The following is a 17,229-nucleotide window of genomic DNA, read 5'->3' on the forward strand; positions in this document are numbered from 1 at the left end:
CTCATCAACAGGCAGTAAAGTGGAAGGTCCCTTAAGTCCCAGTTGGCCATACAATCTAGTCACTATGCTTCTGTATTACCTTCTGTATTAATTTCTGTATTATGTTGTATAACTGCTATGTAGAATTTAACACTAAGAAATTTAAATTTCTTTAGAGTAGAAACAAGCTTATATATTATAACAACTAAAAATTAAACTATCTGCAGCAGTTGGTAGCAGGGCTTAATTTTTACATAAGCTGAGGCAATTGGTTTCTAAATAGCCATGTATCACATAACATTTTGGTCAACAATGGACCTACATATACTACAGGGGTCCCTTAAGATTATAATGGAGCTGCCATGGCCAGAGGGCTCAGTTGATTGAGCGTCATCCCTTACATCAAAAAGGTCACAAGTTTGATTCCTAGTCAGGACACATACCTAGATTGCGGGTTCAATCCTTGGTTGAGGTGTATATGGTGGCAACTGATGGCTGTTTCTCTCTCCCACTTCCTCTCTCTCAAATCAATAAAAAGGATATCCTTGGTTGAATGGAGCTGACAAATTCCTATCACCTAGTGATATCATAGTACAATGCATTACTCAGATGTTTGTGGTGATGCTGGTGTAAAAAAAAAACCTATTTTGTGCCAGTCATATAAAAGTATAGCACATAAATTATATACAGTCCAGAATACCGGTTAATGATAATATATAACTATGTTATTGGTTAATGTATTTACTATAATATACTTTTAACCCTTAGAGTGTACTCTTCCTACTTGTGAAAAAGTATTTGCTAGGAAACAGTATACATGTTACACTGGCAACAGCTTCTTACATCTCATGTTTACCGCGTCTCTGTCTCTTGTGCTTTACTTAATTGTGTTGTTTTATACAGTAACATGCTGTACATGCATGGAGCAATAGGCTACACCATATAGCTAGCCTAAGTGTGTAGTACACTATATATGTACACCATCTACTTTTGTGTACGTGCATTCTATGATGTTCCCATTACCATGAAATTGCCTAATGTCACATTTCTCAGAACATATCCCCATTGTTAAGTGGTGCGTGACTAGAATCCTATTTCTAAATAATCCACTTATGTTTAACAGATCATTTAACTGAATAATCCCAGAACTGGAAAAATAAGTTCATATAGACAGAGCAGGAACTAAAGAAAAATAGTTTAAGAATAAAGACAATCCTCAATTAAGCATTCTATGAATGAACCATGCTCTCAACTTGCTTTCTTCAATATTATTATCTAAAACTTCCTTTTTTTTCTAATGGTAAAAAGGTTTGATAGAGACAAGTTTGAAAACAGTAAGTGAAGCGTGGAGCTTGTCAATAGGTTTCAGTAACTGATTCTATGTTTGCCTTTGATGATCTAAAGCTCATTATAGATGTTTAGGTACATAATTCTCATGGCCTGCTCTTATCACTGGATTAAACTCCTCCAAAGCCAGTTTCGAAGGGTAATTTGTTTCTGTTGATTTATAAGTGTTAAATAATAAACAAAATAACAAGTTCCTCACCAATCAAAATGTGTCCAAGTTGTTCTCACAAGTTCAAGGCTAAGTGCTGTGGATGAAAACAATAGTAATACTAATAATTGTTATTACTATAACAGATTCATCATAATAATATATTCACATAGTTCTTTATTGCTTAAAAACTATTCCATACTTATTTTCTTATTTGAGTTATTCAATATTCATGAGAACTTATTGTCTAAGTAATATGGCCCCATTTTACAGATAAGGCAAATCAGATTTTAAAAAGTTTAAGTGACTTGTCCCCAGTCACAGGCACTAGATACAATCATGTGCAAGACAGACCTGGTCCCTCCTCTCCTGAAACTCTATTCTAATGAGAAGCTGTGGGCAACTGTAACTGGGCAAGTGCTGAGCTAAAGGTGTACAACCACCACATAAGGGACACAGAAAACAGACTTGAGGGGAGGGGAGGGGAGAAGCAGGGCAGTTTCCTGAAGTCTCATTTTCAGACCTCACTATGTTGACTCTGAGAAGAACATCAGTTTCTACTAAATTAACTTAATTCTGTTCTCAGAATATACCAAGTTGATTTTGGACTGGATAGAGAAATAAAGAAAAAAGAAAGCATAGAAAAGGAGGCAATGGCTAACTTCAATAAAAAAAAGGAAATGTATTATTATTGCTAGTTTATCAATTATGAATAATTGGTACACAGTCATAATATAATGAATTGTGATTTATCTAAGTAAGGTGATATAGATATATTGAGGGATAGAAGATAAAAAAAAAAACTAACATGTTTATATATAGTTGAGTTGATTTCTTAAAGGAAGTAGTAAAACAATAGACCAAACTGTAAAAAATCAAGAACTCCCAGATGCAAAAAAAAAAAAAAAAAAAAAATGCCACAGACATATAAAGAATAGTACTGTATAAGGATGTTACTAAGAAATATGAAGATAAATCTCAGGAGAGCTAAAAGATAAGTATCTTCGGAGTAGAAATTGATTGTGTACAAGGTTGGGGCAGGGTCTGCTCTGAAATACTGTTTGATTTTTTAAAAATGTTCTATGTTGCTAAAAATAAACTTTAAAAAGTCAATACCATGTAATCAACTCTTACCTCTAAGACAATGTTTCTCACACTGTGGCTTCTATACCAACTGCGTCAGTTACCTGAGGTGCTTGTTAAAAATACAGACTTGGAGGGAGGGGAGTAAAGGATTATCCTGGATTTACTTTCCCTAAATTTCTTGGGGGGGAAATCGCTCTTTTAAGTATGACCACCTTAGGGATTTTGAAATCAAATAGCAAAATAAAGGGGATATTTTAATACCCAAATAACTCCAAATTGTTCCTGCTTCAACAAGGCTTCTTTTTTCCTTTGTAATTGGGCGAGGGGGCGGGGGGGCCGGGGAGGGTTGTACTATAATATGTATTTGGAGAAAATTGTGACTGATATAGTTGGGATACGAGTGCTACACTCAAGACTGTCAGCCGCCCACCCCCTGCCTACAAGGTGGTTGGCTTCCTGTAGGTGCTTGATAAATGTTGACTTGAACACAGGTATTCATACCTTCCATGAGCTTGGACATCTTTTCTCTTAGCTTTCTGCTCTGGTCTTGCCGTGTCCAGGCAGCGGCAGCCGTTCAGTACATTAATACAGGGTGTGCGGATCAATTCAAAGGAGAAAGACTGAATTCAAACCCCAGACCATCAACAGTTGAGAGGACCAAGTTCCTTAATCCCAATTTATAAAGAAGGAATAGAAATCAAACATCTCAGAGTTGTTGGAAGTCTCAAATGAGTTAATACGCTATTATAACTAGGTATCAGTGAAACACATTATAAAAGCAAATATTTAGGCCCCGTGCCTGACGCACAAATGCGTTCCACAAGTGCTCATTCAAACCCAGGCGGTCCACTCCACTCCTCCACGTCTGTGATGTCACTCAAACGGGACCTCAGAACCTCGGAGCAAGCGCTGGTGAAAAGGGAAAGAAGATAAAAAAGAAATGAATAAATGAGAAAGTCGAGGCGACCTGGCACAGAAGGGCCCCGGGCTGTAGACGGGCGGGTAGGTGGGTGCCGGAAGGCGTGCCAAAGCGGTCCCACCCCGGCCGGAGGGCGGCACGTGGTCGGTTCCGGCGGGAGCTTCGCGACAGTGGGGGCGGGGGACGCAGGGGACTGAGCGGAGGGGGGCCTGGGCGGCCCGGGCTACAGTTGGGGAAAGCCCCCCGACTGCGCATGCTCGAGACAGGCGCAACCACTGTGCGAAGATCTGAAGGGGAGGGCATCCATCCACTCCACGCCCCTTTTCATCTACGTGAAAAGCGAAAGCCTGCTCTTTTTTCTAATTCGAAGACTATATTTGCCCCGTCCTTCTTCAAGTTGTTCATCATTAGAAGGCCTCGTACTTGAAGACTGAAGGACCTTTTTCTCTAGTCGTGCCCCTCCCTTCCCCGTGGAAGCCACAGTGGACTATTCCCATCTCCCCTTCGCCTCCGGAGGTGGTTTGCCCCCTTCCCCTCCCCAGTGTCGCGAGTTGGCGCCGCGACCTCCCCCGCTCCGCGCTCTCGGCCCCTCCGCCCGGCGGTACCGAGCCCTTCCGGCGCCCTCTCCTCTCCTCCCTCGGGCCCGTCCAGCCCCGCGAGACGGCCGCCCCCACTTAAGCCACAGCCCTTTTCTCTCCCCGCGGAGCCGGGGCGGCGGCGACAGCAGCAGGAGGAGGAGCCCGGAGGCGGCGGAGGCCGGGGAGCCCATGGCGTACAGTCAGGGAGGCGGCAAAAAGAAAGTCTGCTACTACTACGATGGTGAGAGGCCGGCAGGGTGGGCGGGCAGGGCCGGGTGGCGGGGCTGGAGGCCGCCGTGGCGGGTGGCACCGTGCTGAGGGGTGGGGAGGAGGAGGGATCGACGCTCGTCCGCATCTTAACCCGTTCCGGCCCCGATCCTTTGGTGGGAGCCCCTTTGCCGAGAGCTGCTGCAGGGGACTCTGCGACGGGAGCCGGGAGACGCCCCACTTTCCCCGGACCCTCTCCGGCCTACTCGGCTTCGTGGTGGTGGCGGAGCGGACGGCCTTCCCTGGCATCGCACACGCCCGCCACTCGTGGGAGCGGAGGTTTGGGGGTGCCCTGCTCGGGTCTCCTACCCCCAGGTCCAAACATCTACCCGGGCCCAGACTGCACACAAAGCCCGGCGGCCGCGGGAGCTCCGCCCCCTCCAGTCCTCTCCGCCCCCCCATCCCGGCTGGTTCCCTCCCCGTCTCCGGCTGGTCTGAGCTCCTTATCTCCGCCTCCAGGCTCACCCCGGACCCCTCGACCCGGGTCGGCGCTGCGAGGTAGTTCCTGAGGGCGGGGACACGCGCACCCCGGTGTTGTGCGTGGGCTCCATCCCCTCTCTTTTGTTAGCCGGTTCTTTGAGCGCCACTTTCTCCGTATTCAAATGGAAGCGTTTCACTTCCTTGATGAAAATGAGGGTTTTCGAGTTTGAGTCGGGTTCGCCTTCGCGGGAAAGTGGAGGGCGGTAGGGAAAGGTGGAGAGCTGGTCCTGTTTGGCGTGGTGGATCCGACTGGATGGGTCCCGGCTTGCCCCTCTGAGAGGTGGTTACCACCCACTTCTTTGTTGCTCTTTGTTCCATCAGGAAACACCACCCTGCTCTGGAGGTCCAGGGGAGCGATGGCATCTTGCTCGTGAAAGTGTTTCTAGGCGGTGGGCGTGCTGGAGTAGGAACACTTGGAGTAGTGCCGAAGTACTAAGGAATCGGGGAAGCTTGAGCTCACTGTACAAACCGTCAGTTAGAGCAATCAGATTTTAATTTTAGGGTTTCATCTCATCTGCAATTTGAGCAGTACTGTTGAATCTCTTTTGAGTCCTGTTTTCTGAGCCAGCCTAAAATTATACTAAATGGTGGAGTAGTAACCTGTTTAACAGATTTCACAAAGACCTAACATGGTAAATAGTTTGTAGTCAGTTACTCTCCAGAGTAGGAATTCTACAATTTAACCAAGAACCTAGGCTTAACGACCTGAAAGTCCTATCTGATTTGTATGAAGCAATACAAATTTTGGAAGCTGTTTCCTACATTTGGTGTATTATAAATGACAACATTTTATAGGGGTGGGAAGACCTTAGAGGACTAGCTAGGTCAGAATAAATCTGACTATAATTTGAAAATGGGCATACTGTATCTTCTCAATTAGCAAGGATGAATCTTTTAATGCCTGTTTATATAAAATAACCACCTGTGTCATTTGGAAAAAAATCTAAAATCTTGCAGAAGAAATCTAAATAGTCTGATATTTAATGTAACTAATACTAAATAGTAACAGCCATGTTGTAAAAGCATTTTTTGAGAATACTGCGTATCTGTGTAATACAAATTAGTTTGAAATTATGCCATCGTGAAGGAGTGGAGATGGGATTACATTTTCGTTTTAACATCAACTATTAAAGTTTCTTAAAATTCGTTCTTTAAGAATTCATGCATAGTTGGGGGTCACTGGCAAAAATCCTGGCCTTGCATTCCCTGCTCATATTGGAAAGTAAATAACCATGTGTGTAAGTTAATTTTTAAAACGGTATTGTTTCTAAGATTTAGAGATTTGTTCTTGTCAGAGCTTAGGGTAAAGGAGAATGGTTTTAAAAGTATGGGGGAACTGGTGCTAAGGCTCTTTCTGCAGCTGTTGCTGTTGACTGATTCTTGTCACCAGGCTTGAACTGCAGAACCAGGAGGTACATTTAAGTAGCAGTTTTATGATCAGCTGTAGGTTCCTAGACCCATTTATGTTGAGCCTCTGTTGAGGAAATGGGAGCAAGCACTGGTCCCAAGGGTGGGATGCAGGTTTGATAGGTGGAATGGAAGAGTGGAAATCATTTAAGTCTCATGGTTCTGATTTAATCAGTACTTTATTGCAGACCATTCAGCTGCTTTACCTGATGGCCAACAGCTGTATAATTGAATGTTTGGAAATTTCTGGTTAGCTAATCTGTTTTTGGTCATATGATTCTCTCTTGTTTCATTTTTACAATGGAATTTGTATTCGCTTACACTTGGAATATTCTTTGGGTTTTTGTGGCAGAAAGGCTAATACAATATTTTGCAGAGATTATTAAATTGGATTGGTATCATGCTAATTATGAGCATGTGATTGTATGCTAAGCTTTGCACAATTCCAAAAGCTTTCATATAAAGGTAGCAATAGTGGGGGCTTTTTTGTGTGTATGTGTGTAATTGTGAATAAAGGATGCAAGTAATGCAGCTTCGGTGCCACAGAATTCTGTGACTAGAAGGTATATACCACATGGATTAGATTGGGAATGGGTAGTATCAATAGTAATAGGGCCTGAGTGATCTGTTAGCCTGAGTTAACTGGTTTTAATTTGTTGGTACAGAAAATGGGAGAAAGGTTTTTTAAAAAAGAGGGGGATAGCAAATTCTTTAACCACAGGAATCCTACCTTTAGGCTTACTGGGACCATTAGGCACACTCTTGGTGACACAGAGAATGTTTGTCTAGCAAGTGAAGGGGACTTCTAAAGACACGTATTTTTCTCTGTATACTTTATAGTATGTCTTCACTACCGTACCCTTAGATCATTGGAATGCTGGTTCCAAGTAAACTTAAAGGCATTGATGAATGAGCTATCCTTTAACCATTGGGAAAAGTTAAGAGAAGTTCTTATTTCTCATAGCTCTAAAGTTTCCAAAAACATATTTCTAAAACTTGATCATCTTGTTGTATATACTCCAAGATTATCAATAATCTGTAAAAAGATACAGATTCAGTCACTGAGTTCCCTTCTGGCTTTAAAATGATGTGATTTCTGTACTTAAATGTAATTAGCAAACCAAGCTGTGTTTAGACCATGATTACAGTATGTTTTTAATCCTCAATCTAGAAGTGTTAACTATTCTTTGTTTTGACTTAAACTTGATACCAATTATATTAAGTGCCTATTTTACTATGTACTCAATATAATAGTGATATGTATACAATTGACCTTTGAACTGTACAGATCCACTTATATACAGACTTTTTTCTTTTTTAATCCTCACCAGGAGGATATTTTTTCCATTGCTTTTCAGAGAGTAAAAAGGAGGGGGCGGGGAGGAAGAGAAACATTGATGTGAGAGAGATACATAGAAACTGATTAACCAATGGGGCAGTAAATATACTCAGTACTCCATTATCTGTGGATTCAACTAACCACTGATCAAAAATGGTATTTTCAGTCCACAGTTGGAAATCAATAGGTATAGAAAACCGACTATATGCATTGTTCTATGTCATATTACTTTATTATTTTATGATTTTTATTGATTTCAGAGAGGGATAGAAACAACAATGATGGGAGAATCATTGATCTGCTGCCTCCTGCAATGCCCCTTACTGGGGCTCGAGCCTGCAACTCTGGCATGTGGCCTGACCAGGAATTGAACTGTGACCTGGTTCATGGGTTGATGCTCAACCACTGAGCCACACCAGCCAGGCTCTGTCATCCTATATAATAAAACCCTAATATGCAAATTGACCAAACGGTGGAACAGCTGGTTGCTATGATGCACACTGACCACCAGGGGGCAGACGCTCGATGCAAGAGCTGCCCCCTGGTGGTCATTGCCATACCACAGGGGGAGTGCCGCTCAGCCAGAAGCCAGCTCACACTAAGGAGCAGCGAGCCCAGCTTCTGGCTGGCGAGTGCAGCGGCGATGGCGTGGAGTGGGCCTAAGCTGGCAGGCGGACATCCCCCAAGGGGTCCCAAACTGAGAGGGCACAGGCTGGGCTGAGGAACCCTCTCCCCCAGTGCACGAATGTCGTACACTGGGCCTCTAGTTTTATATAAGGGACTTGAGTTTCTGGGGATTTTGGTGTTCATTGGGCAGGGGGGCAGTTGAGGGATCTTGGAACCAATCTCCTGCAAGATACCAAGGGAGTACTATAGCTAACTAAGGGGGCATCAGAAGTTATAGGAGGATTCTCCACTGCAAAAGGGAGGGGGTCCGTGTCCCTAACCCACCTACCCTCCCGTTGTTCAAGAGTCAACTGTGTATGTAATTTATATAATTGGTCTGTGCTCTATTTTTTTCCTCATCTGATAGGGTGCATTAAAATGTTTGGAGAGAAGTGATTCAGAGAAAAGCACTCAATACTTTACAGAGATAGAATATAAAAGCTAACCAAGATCATGCCTACTGATATACTCCTAGTTTACTGTAGCGGATTACTGTATAAGAATTCCACTTGGCAGCCAACTATTGACAAGTTTTCTTAGACTTTTATTTATAACAATAGTGCCAAAGTATTTTGCTAGATATCCTTTAATACAGTTGCTTGGGTTCTTTTTTTTTTTTTTTTTTTTTTGATTTTTTACAGAGAGGAAAGGAGAGGGATAGAGAGCTAGAAACATCTATGAGAGAGAATCATCGACCAGCTGCCTCCTGCGCACCCCCTACCAATGTACATGCCCTTGACCGGAATCGAACCTAGGACCTTTCAGTCCGCAGACCAACGCTCTATCCATTGAGCCAAACCGGTTTCGGCAGTTGCTTGGGTTCTTAGCTCTAGTATAAATCTTTATTATCCATAGAATAGGTAATCCTTTCTCTGGGAGTAAGTCGGAGTGTGATGGGTGAATTACAGCAGAAGTTCATACATACCAGTGATCTTAATTACATATCATTATTTAACCATAGTAGAATGTAACAACACTTAAAATAAGACTGAGATGTTCCTATGTTTGGGTCCTCTTCCCCCTGATATTCTTTACCATTCACTTCCTTCAAATTTCATCTTACCAGAGAGGCTTTCCCTTATTACCTTATTGGTTTTCTCCCTGTCACTAGTACCACCTAACTTGTCTTCCTTCATGAATAAAAGTTTCATGATATCAGAGTCTGTTTTGCTTATGCCTATACTTGCACTATCTTAAGTTTTTTAAAAAGTAAAGGAGTTTTAAATTATTGGTGAATAAATGTTTAATTCCTTATGTTTTTATAGAGAGATCACTTTCATAAAACATTCTAATTCTTACTACCACGAGTTACAGACAGGTAGGATGAGGGGCATTTTGTCTGTTTTACGATGAAAGTAGATTGATAACCCTGTTCACCTCAGTCCACCCATTATCCTTTTCCACATTGACTAGCTTATTGTACCAGGAGAGGTTAACAGCTGGTGCCTAAAGATTTTTTCCCCCCTTATTGACACAAGAGTGGGCCTATTTTCACCGCTACAAAAATAAAGATTTCTTTTGCTACCAGAAAAAAAAAAATTAGTAATTATTTCTTTTCCTTTAACAAAACTTTAAATGCTTCTGTTAACAAATCCTTAAAGGAAACAGCTGGAATTAGGGGGGAGGGAGGTGTAGCAATCATAATAGTATTGAAACATGGATGAGATCAGATTTAAAAGTATATACTGGTTAATAAGTCTTATTTCTCTATTTTAATAGCAATGGGCTTATACTTGTTTATGGAATCCGTTTTGGGTTCAGAAATACCAAGTGGGCTTAAAGTCTCTACTATGTACCAGGTAGACAAAAGATTATTTGAGTCTTAAGGAAATAAAAGAGTGTATGTTAGATGGTAAGAGAGGACACCTTTATAGGGTAATCAGACAAGGAAAGGTCTGAAGAAAGAGAATGGGCTAGCCGTAAGAGTTTTTTTCTACATAAGACATTGCAAACTGCCCTGGCCTGGTAGTTAGAAAGAACCTGGTGCACTTAACCGAAAAGAGGCCAAGAGGCCGAAACCGGTTTGGCTCAGTGGATAGAGCGTCGGTCTGCGGACTGAAAGGTCCCAGGTTCGATTCCGGTCAAGGGCATGTACCTTGGTTGCGGGCACATCCCCAGTAGGGGGTAGGGGGTGTGCAAGAGGCAGCTGATCGATGTTTCTCTCTCATCGATGTTTCTAACTCTCTATCCCTCTCTCTTCCTCTCTGTAAAAAATCAATAAAATATATTTAAAGAAAAAATAAAAGAGGCCAAGAGGAAGACTTAGGTGAACCATGGGGTGCCAGGCTAGGTAGTAAAGGGCCGGACCACACAAGACTTTGTTGTAAGAGATTCAGAAAGCCATTGAAGGTTGTTTTTTTTAAAATATATTTTATTGATTTGTGTGTTTTTTTTTACAGAGAGGAAGGGAGAGGGATAGAGAGTTAGAAATATTGGTGAGAGAGAAACATCGATCAGCTGCCTCCTGCACACCCCCCACTGGGGATGTGCCCTCAACCAAGGTACATGCCCTTGACCGGAATCGAACCTGGGACCCTTCAGTCCGCAGGCCAACGCTCTATCCACTGAGCCAAACTGGTTAGGGCGCCATTGAAAGTTTTTAAGAGAGAACTCTTGAAGTGGAGAAAGGATGGTAAAGAGTGGTAGAATGTAAGACTGAAAGCAAGAATTAACACATGTTGGTCCACATCTATAATAATAAAAGCGTAATATGCAAATCTACCGAACAGCAGCATGACCTCCCGGGTGACCATGCTATGTCACACACTGGCGCCAGGCCAGCCAAGGCAGGTGCGATGTGATTGGTTGGGGGGCCTGGCCATAGCCCCACGATCATCCCGCAGAGGGAGGCCCAGGCCACCCTCTGCAGGGTGATCCATGGGGGAGGAGGTGCTCCAGGGATGTGTGGCGTGGACATGGGCAGCACCAGGCCAAGGCGGGTGAGGTCGGGGGTGCAGGGCCACGAGGCAGCCGGGGTGCTAAGGCCTACCTTGCACGAATTTCGTGCATCCGGCCTCTAGTAAAATATAATGGTTGCAGCTGACAGACATGGACACATATATTAAAGGAAGGTTTGGTGAGTAAAACCAATAAAACTTGTTGATGGATTGGTAATGGCGTAGGAACTGGGCAATGGTGGTACAGAATAAAGAATAACTTAAAAGTTTCTAGATTGAGCAGTTAAGTGATTCATTCCTGAGAGAAGACTATTTAGGGCAGCCAGCACTCTTGTTCACTGATTTACCCAAGCACACAGAATAATGCCTGGCACATGGTAGGCTCTTGATTTGTTAAGTGAATGAATGAATGGGTGAAACCCTGATATTTGAATGTTGAATGGCTATGGGTAGGGGTGGAATCCAGGAAAGTGGTACTCAGTAAAAGTCAAGACTCAGTGTTTCAAGAAGGAGTGAAGGTGCGTTAAAGGTGCTAGTGGACTAAGTAGTTTGTGGAAAGCAAAAATAATACAGTAGCTTTTTAAAATCTTTTTCTTGAATCCTTTTTTTAGTCAGCTTTTCTTTAGGGGTAAAGGTATATGTTACCCTCCTGAAATCCAAAATGTTCTGAAAATGGGAGGGGGGGACTCATTTGGAATCAAAAAGCTTAACCTGAATTAATATTTGTGATCTTTACTCCATTTATTGTGAATATTTACAAAATTTTTGCAGAAATATTAAAGTATGATTATAGAATACTACCCAGATTCCAGCACATCACATAAGTAATGGCAGATGTAACACATTACACTTATAAAACCTGAAAAAAATCTGAAATACATCTAGTCCCAAGGACTTGGATAAGAGATTGTAGACCTTAATAGCCACTTTCATACTGATAACTTCTTGAAGAGAGTGATTTCTAAAATATTTCAGATAACTAATTCTTTGTGGTAACTTCTTCACAGTAACAAAGTTTGTTGTATTCAAGAAGCCACGTTGAGCTAATTTTTCTGGATAATTTACTTTCATTGGTAGAGAGGTGGGTTTGTGTGTGTGTGTATGTGTGTTTTAATATATTATTGATTTCAGAAAGGAAGGGAGAGGGAGATAGTGATAAAAGCATTAATGATGAGAATCAATTATTGGCCGCCTCTTGGCACGCCCCCTATACTGAGGATTGAGTCCACAACCAGGGCATGTGCCCTAACCCGGAATTGAACCATGACCTCCTGGTTCATAGGTCAACACCAACCACTGAGCCACACCAGCTGAGCTGGTAAAGTGTTTCTGATTATTTTCATGAAAATCAGGATAACATTTAAAAATGCCCAAATTAGTCCTAGTTGGTTTGGCCCATGGACTGAAGGGTCCTGGGTTCTATTCCAGTCAAGGGCACGTGCCTTGATTCCAGGCTCTGTCGATCCTGGGCCATGGTCAGTGCACTCATGTGGGAGGCAACTAATAGATGTTTCTCTGTCTCTTTCCCCCCCTCCACTCTGTCTAAAAATTAATGGAATAAAATATCCTTGGATAAGGATTAATTTAAAAAACGTATTAAATACAATAAGAAAATAAAATGCCCAAATTACATTACTGACCATTTAAATAAGCTGAATAAAAAGCCATAGGTTCATAAAACTAAGACATTTATCTTTATTAAAAAGTGAATGGCTACAAAACAGCCATTTGAGATATGGGATTAAGTAGGAAAAAGTTGGAGATGCTTCCTTTATAACCCCTTTACTTTTTGGAACAATTCTTAATAAACCAAATGGCAATTATCTGTTGCGTGACTGCTCTTGTGGACATGTGTTTTTTAGGGAGTGTGCATATTCTGGTGGGAGTGGAGCCCATAATTATAGCAGAGAAATGTATTTAAATCTATGTACATTCATAATTTCAGGACCCTATTAGTGACAAAGTAAGTTACTTTGATGGATTAGAAAGGCAGCTTCTTTTAAAATACTGTATTCTACATATGTCCTTTTTGTGTTAGGTTTTTCCCTATCATTTCTTTCTAGTGACACAAGTGTCATTGCTCTCCTAGTAGCTGTTACTTAAGAAGATTGGCTGAGTTGCCCTGCCTAAGTGTGAATCTTGCTTCTCTACTTGCTAGCTTTGTGACCTAGAAATATTACCTGATTTGTCTGCATCTCACCCTTCATTGTTATAAAATAGGAACGGTATTAATAATTCATAGAGTTGAGAATATTAACAGATAGTACATGTGAAGTGTGTAGAATACTGCCTCCTACTAAGCACTCAATAAATGCTAATTACTGCCCTGGCTGATGTGGCTCTGTTGGCTGGAGCCTTATCCTGTGCACCAAAGGGTTGTGGGCTCAATCCCCAGTCAGGGCACTAGGGGACGTCAGCCAAACGATGTTCCTCACTCTCCCCTTTCTCTGCTCTCTAAAATCAATAAGCTTGTCCTCGGTGAGGGTTGAAAAATAAATTAATTGGTTAATTAAATGCTAATTACTGCTGTCACCATTATTTTTTTAAAAAAATAATCTTGCTAAAAAATTGTAACCGTATTATACCTCGGTACAGATTATTGGGCTCTTTCCCATTATTAGATTATTGGTGGCTTTTCATTGGATTTTCAGTATGTCCATAATCAGAGTATTTGATCTTAAGATATAGTAGTGTTAGAAACATTTCACATTAGTAATGCTTTCACAGAGGCAGGTGGAAGTTATGTGGAGACTAGAGTTTCTTTATTCTTCTCTCGTGATCATCATTGGTGGTGATGGTAACTTAGAAATACCTTCCTTGCATTAACTTGTATATATGATGCTTTGTAACTCTGTTGGGCTTTTCCTATTTAAGTTTCATTGAGATCAGGCTGATTTCAAGGTACTATATGTATTGCCACCTTGTAGGACAAGAGCTTTCCTTGGAAGGTAGATTGTGATAAATGCAAAGGCATTTCACACCCACATTGCCCTGCTTTGCTAGTTGTCTGTATTGTCTTAGTTTTGTTGTTAGCACCTGCTTTGAGAAAGATGGCTTTCCTTATGACGGTGTATATATGAATTGTTTTCAGAAGAGCTTGTTTAGAAACTGGAGGGTTAAGTAAATTAGAGGTGTGATAGCAATAAAATCAAGTAGTCACTTTACTAGACACAAGTATACTAATAACAGTGAACATTCATCCTGGACTGCTATCAAATATATGAAAGAGAGAAATAAGTAATTTTTGAGTTCTCAGTTTCCACTAAACAAACAAAAAGGTGTGTGTTTAGGCGGGATTTTGAAAGATATTTTTGATCCTGAAGGTGAGTAAATGACATTATTTATCCTTAGTTTTTAATTATGTAAACCCATGTTGAAATGAATGACTTTAAGCCATTAAAATCAGCTTGGCTGTCCTAACAAACTTTTGGAATTGCTTTATTTATAACTAGAATTATTACTAAAAGTAATTTCTCATAAAGGCTATTACAAAAAAAAAAAAAAACTAGAGGCCCGGTGCACAAAATTCATGCGGGGGGGGGGGGGGTCCCCTTAGCCCAGCCTGCACCCTCTCCAATCCGGGAGCCCTCGGGGGATGTCCAACTGCCAGTTTAGGCCCGATCTCCTAATCCAGCAGTCGGACATCCCTCTCACAGTCCGGGACCACTAGCTCCTAACTGCTCACCTGCCTGCCTGATCGCCCCTAATCGCCTCTGCCTGCCAGCCTGGTCACCCCTTACTGCCACCCCCTGCCAGCCTGGTTGCCCCCAACTGACCTCTACCCCCCCCCCCCCGTTGGCTTGGTTGCCCCCAACAGTCCCCCCCTGCCAGCCTTGTCGCCCCCAACTGCCCCCCCCCCCCCCCCCCCCCCGCCAGCCTAGTCACCCCACGCAGCCTGTTGTTCAGTCGCTTGGTTGTCCCTTGCTAACCCCCCTGCTGGCCTTGTCGCGCCACGCAGCCTGCTGTTCGGTCGTTACTGTGAGGGCATCCTGGCCAATTTACATATTACCCTTTTATTAGTATAGATGTCAATTTCAGCTCTGGCTGGGTGGCTCAGCTGGTTAGAGCATCGACCCAGTACACCAAGATTGTGAGTTCAGTCCCTGGTCAGGGCATATAAAAGAATCAACCAGTGAATGCACAAATAAGTGGAAGAACAAATCAATGTTTCTTCCTCTCTCTCTCTCTCTCAAAAGTAAAAATTTAAAATTTCTATTACATTAGAAAAATAGTATATATATGAAGCTTCCTTCAAACTTTATTACAGAAACACTAGAGCTTTACCTAAAAGTATTGATTTCATTGAAATTTTGTAGATGAATATGTGTTTTTGTTGTTTATTCAAAAATAAATCTATGCGTACGTTTTAAGATGTTATAAAAAGATAGGGTAGGAATTGTAATTTCAATGGTGAAGAATAAGACAAAATACCCTTATTACCTTGAAATATGTCACGAGTAGATCATCAGAGCAAAACTTTTATTTGATCCACATTTCAGTTACCAAAATTTCCCTTACAGACTGATATGGGTATAAAACATTTTAGTCGCCCTGATATTAACTATAAGGAATTTCTGAAATACCAGTAAACCATGCAAGAAATAATACATATTTGCTGGAAACATTTAAAATCATACCAGAGAGTTTACCTTAAGCCTTTGAATTTAAAAATGAATACTAAACGCAGGTATCACTTTAAGGAACAAAAAATTATGTTTGTGAGTAAAAGTGCATTTCATTTGGGCTAATACTAAATGAAAAATTTTATTAAACTAAATCAGAAAAGTTTGCTTGCTTTAATCCTATCTAATAAAAGTAATATGCAAATTGACCATCACTCCAACACACAAGATGGCTGCTCCCATGTGGTCAAAGATGGCTGCCCCCATGTGGACACAAGATGGCCGCCACAAGATGGCCAGCAAGGGAGGGCAGTTGGGAGGGACCAGGCCTGTAAGGGAAGGCAGTTGGGGGCAATCCAGTAGAGGAGGGAAGTTGGGGGCAACTGGGCCTGCAGGGAAGGGCAGTTGGGGGGAACCAGGCCTGCAAGGGAGGGCAGTTAGGGGTGACCAGGCCGGCAGGGGAGGGCAGTTAGGGGCAATCAGGCTGGCAGGGGAGTGGTTAGGGGGTGATCAGTCTGGCAGGCAGAAGCAGTTAGGGGCAATCAAGAAGGCAGGCAGGCGAGCAGTTGGGAGCCAGCAGTCCTGGATTGTGAGAGGGATGTCCAACTGCCCGTTTAGGCCCGATCCTACTGGGATTGGGCCTAAATGAGCAGTCGGACATCCCTCGAGAGGTCCCAGATTGGAGAGGGTACAGGCTGGGCTGAGGGACACACACACCCCCGTGCACAAATTTTGTGCACTGGGCCTCTAGTCTATTAATAATGTATTAATAGAATTGTCAGCATATAAAAGTGTGCATAATAGTATCCTGGTTTTCTCAGTTTGAAAGTTGCAACATCTAATAATATTATTTAGGAATTTAAGTAAATCTTGTTTAGGAGGTAAATGCCTTTTTAGTGGTGAACATACTCTTACTTGTATTGATCATTTTGTCTCTTCTGTTCTAGGTGATATTGGAAACTATTACTATGGACAAGGCCATCCTATGAAACCTCATAGAATCCGCATGACCCATAACTTGCTGCTAAATTATGGCTTATATAGAAAAATGGAAATATATGTGAGTATAACTTTTGGTAAATACTCAGCACTGATTTTTTTTTTTTGTAACTACTATTATTCTCCTTGGTGAAAGACATTTAGCAGATGAAATGGCCTAGAAGAAAATGGAAACTTGATTTTGTTTTATTTAGAGAAAACTGAGTGTGGGACCTAGTCTCTTTTTTCTCTCTTTCATCAACATTTTTTTAAATTTATTTTTTATTTCATAGAGAGAAACATCAATGATGAGTGAGAATCATTGATGGGCTGCCTCCTATACACCACGCCCCCCTACTGGGGATCGAGCCCGCAACCCGGGGATGTGTCCTTGACCAGAATCAAACTCGGGACCTTTCTGTCTGCTGGCCAACACTCTGTCCACTAAGCCAAACCAGATAGGGCCCATCAACATTTTTAAAAAGTTTCCCCTACCCCAGGTTTTTGCATTTATGG

General features: G+C 42.0%; 1 protein-coding gene across 1 annotated transcript in view; it reads left to right on the forward strand.

Annotated features, from left to right (window-relative positions):
* Nucleotides 1–3,832: 3,832 nt before the first annotated feature.
* Nucleotides 3,833–17,229, forward strand: part of HDAC2 (histone deacetylase 2) — a 30,897-nt gene continuing 17,500 nt past the window's right edge. The window contains exons 1-2 of the mRNA XM_079780267.1: nucleotides 3,833–4,298; nucleotides 16,683–16,795. Coding sequence (XP_079636393.1) covers nucleotides 4,247–4,298; nucleotides 16,683–16,795 — 165 coding nt within the window. The 5' untranslated portion in view covers nucleotides 3,833–4,246. The remainder of the gene's footprint in view (nucleotides 4,299–16,682; nucleotides 16,796–17,229) is intronic.

The sequence above is a fragment of the Cnephaeus nilssonii genome (assembly GCF_951640355.1).
Source record: "Cnephaeus nilssonii genome assembly, chromosome: 9".
NCBI classification, from domain to species: Eukaryota; Metazoa; Chordata; class Mammalia; order Chiroptera; family Vespertilionidae; genus Cnephaeus; species Cnephaeus nilssonii.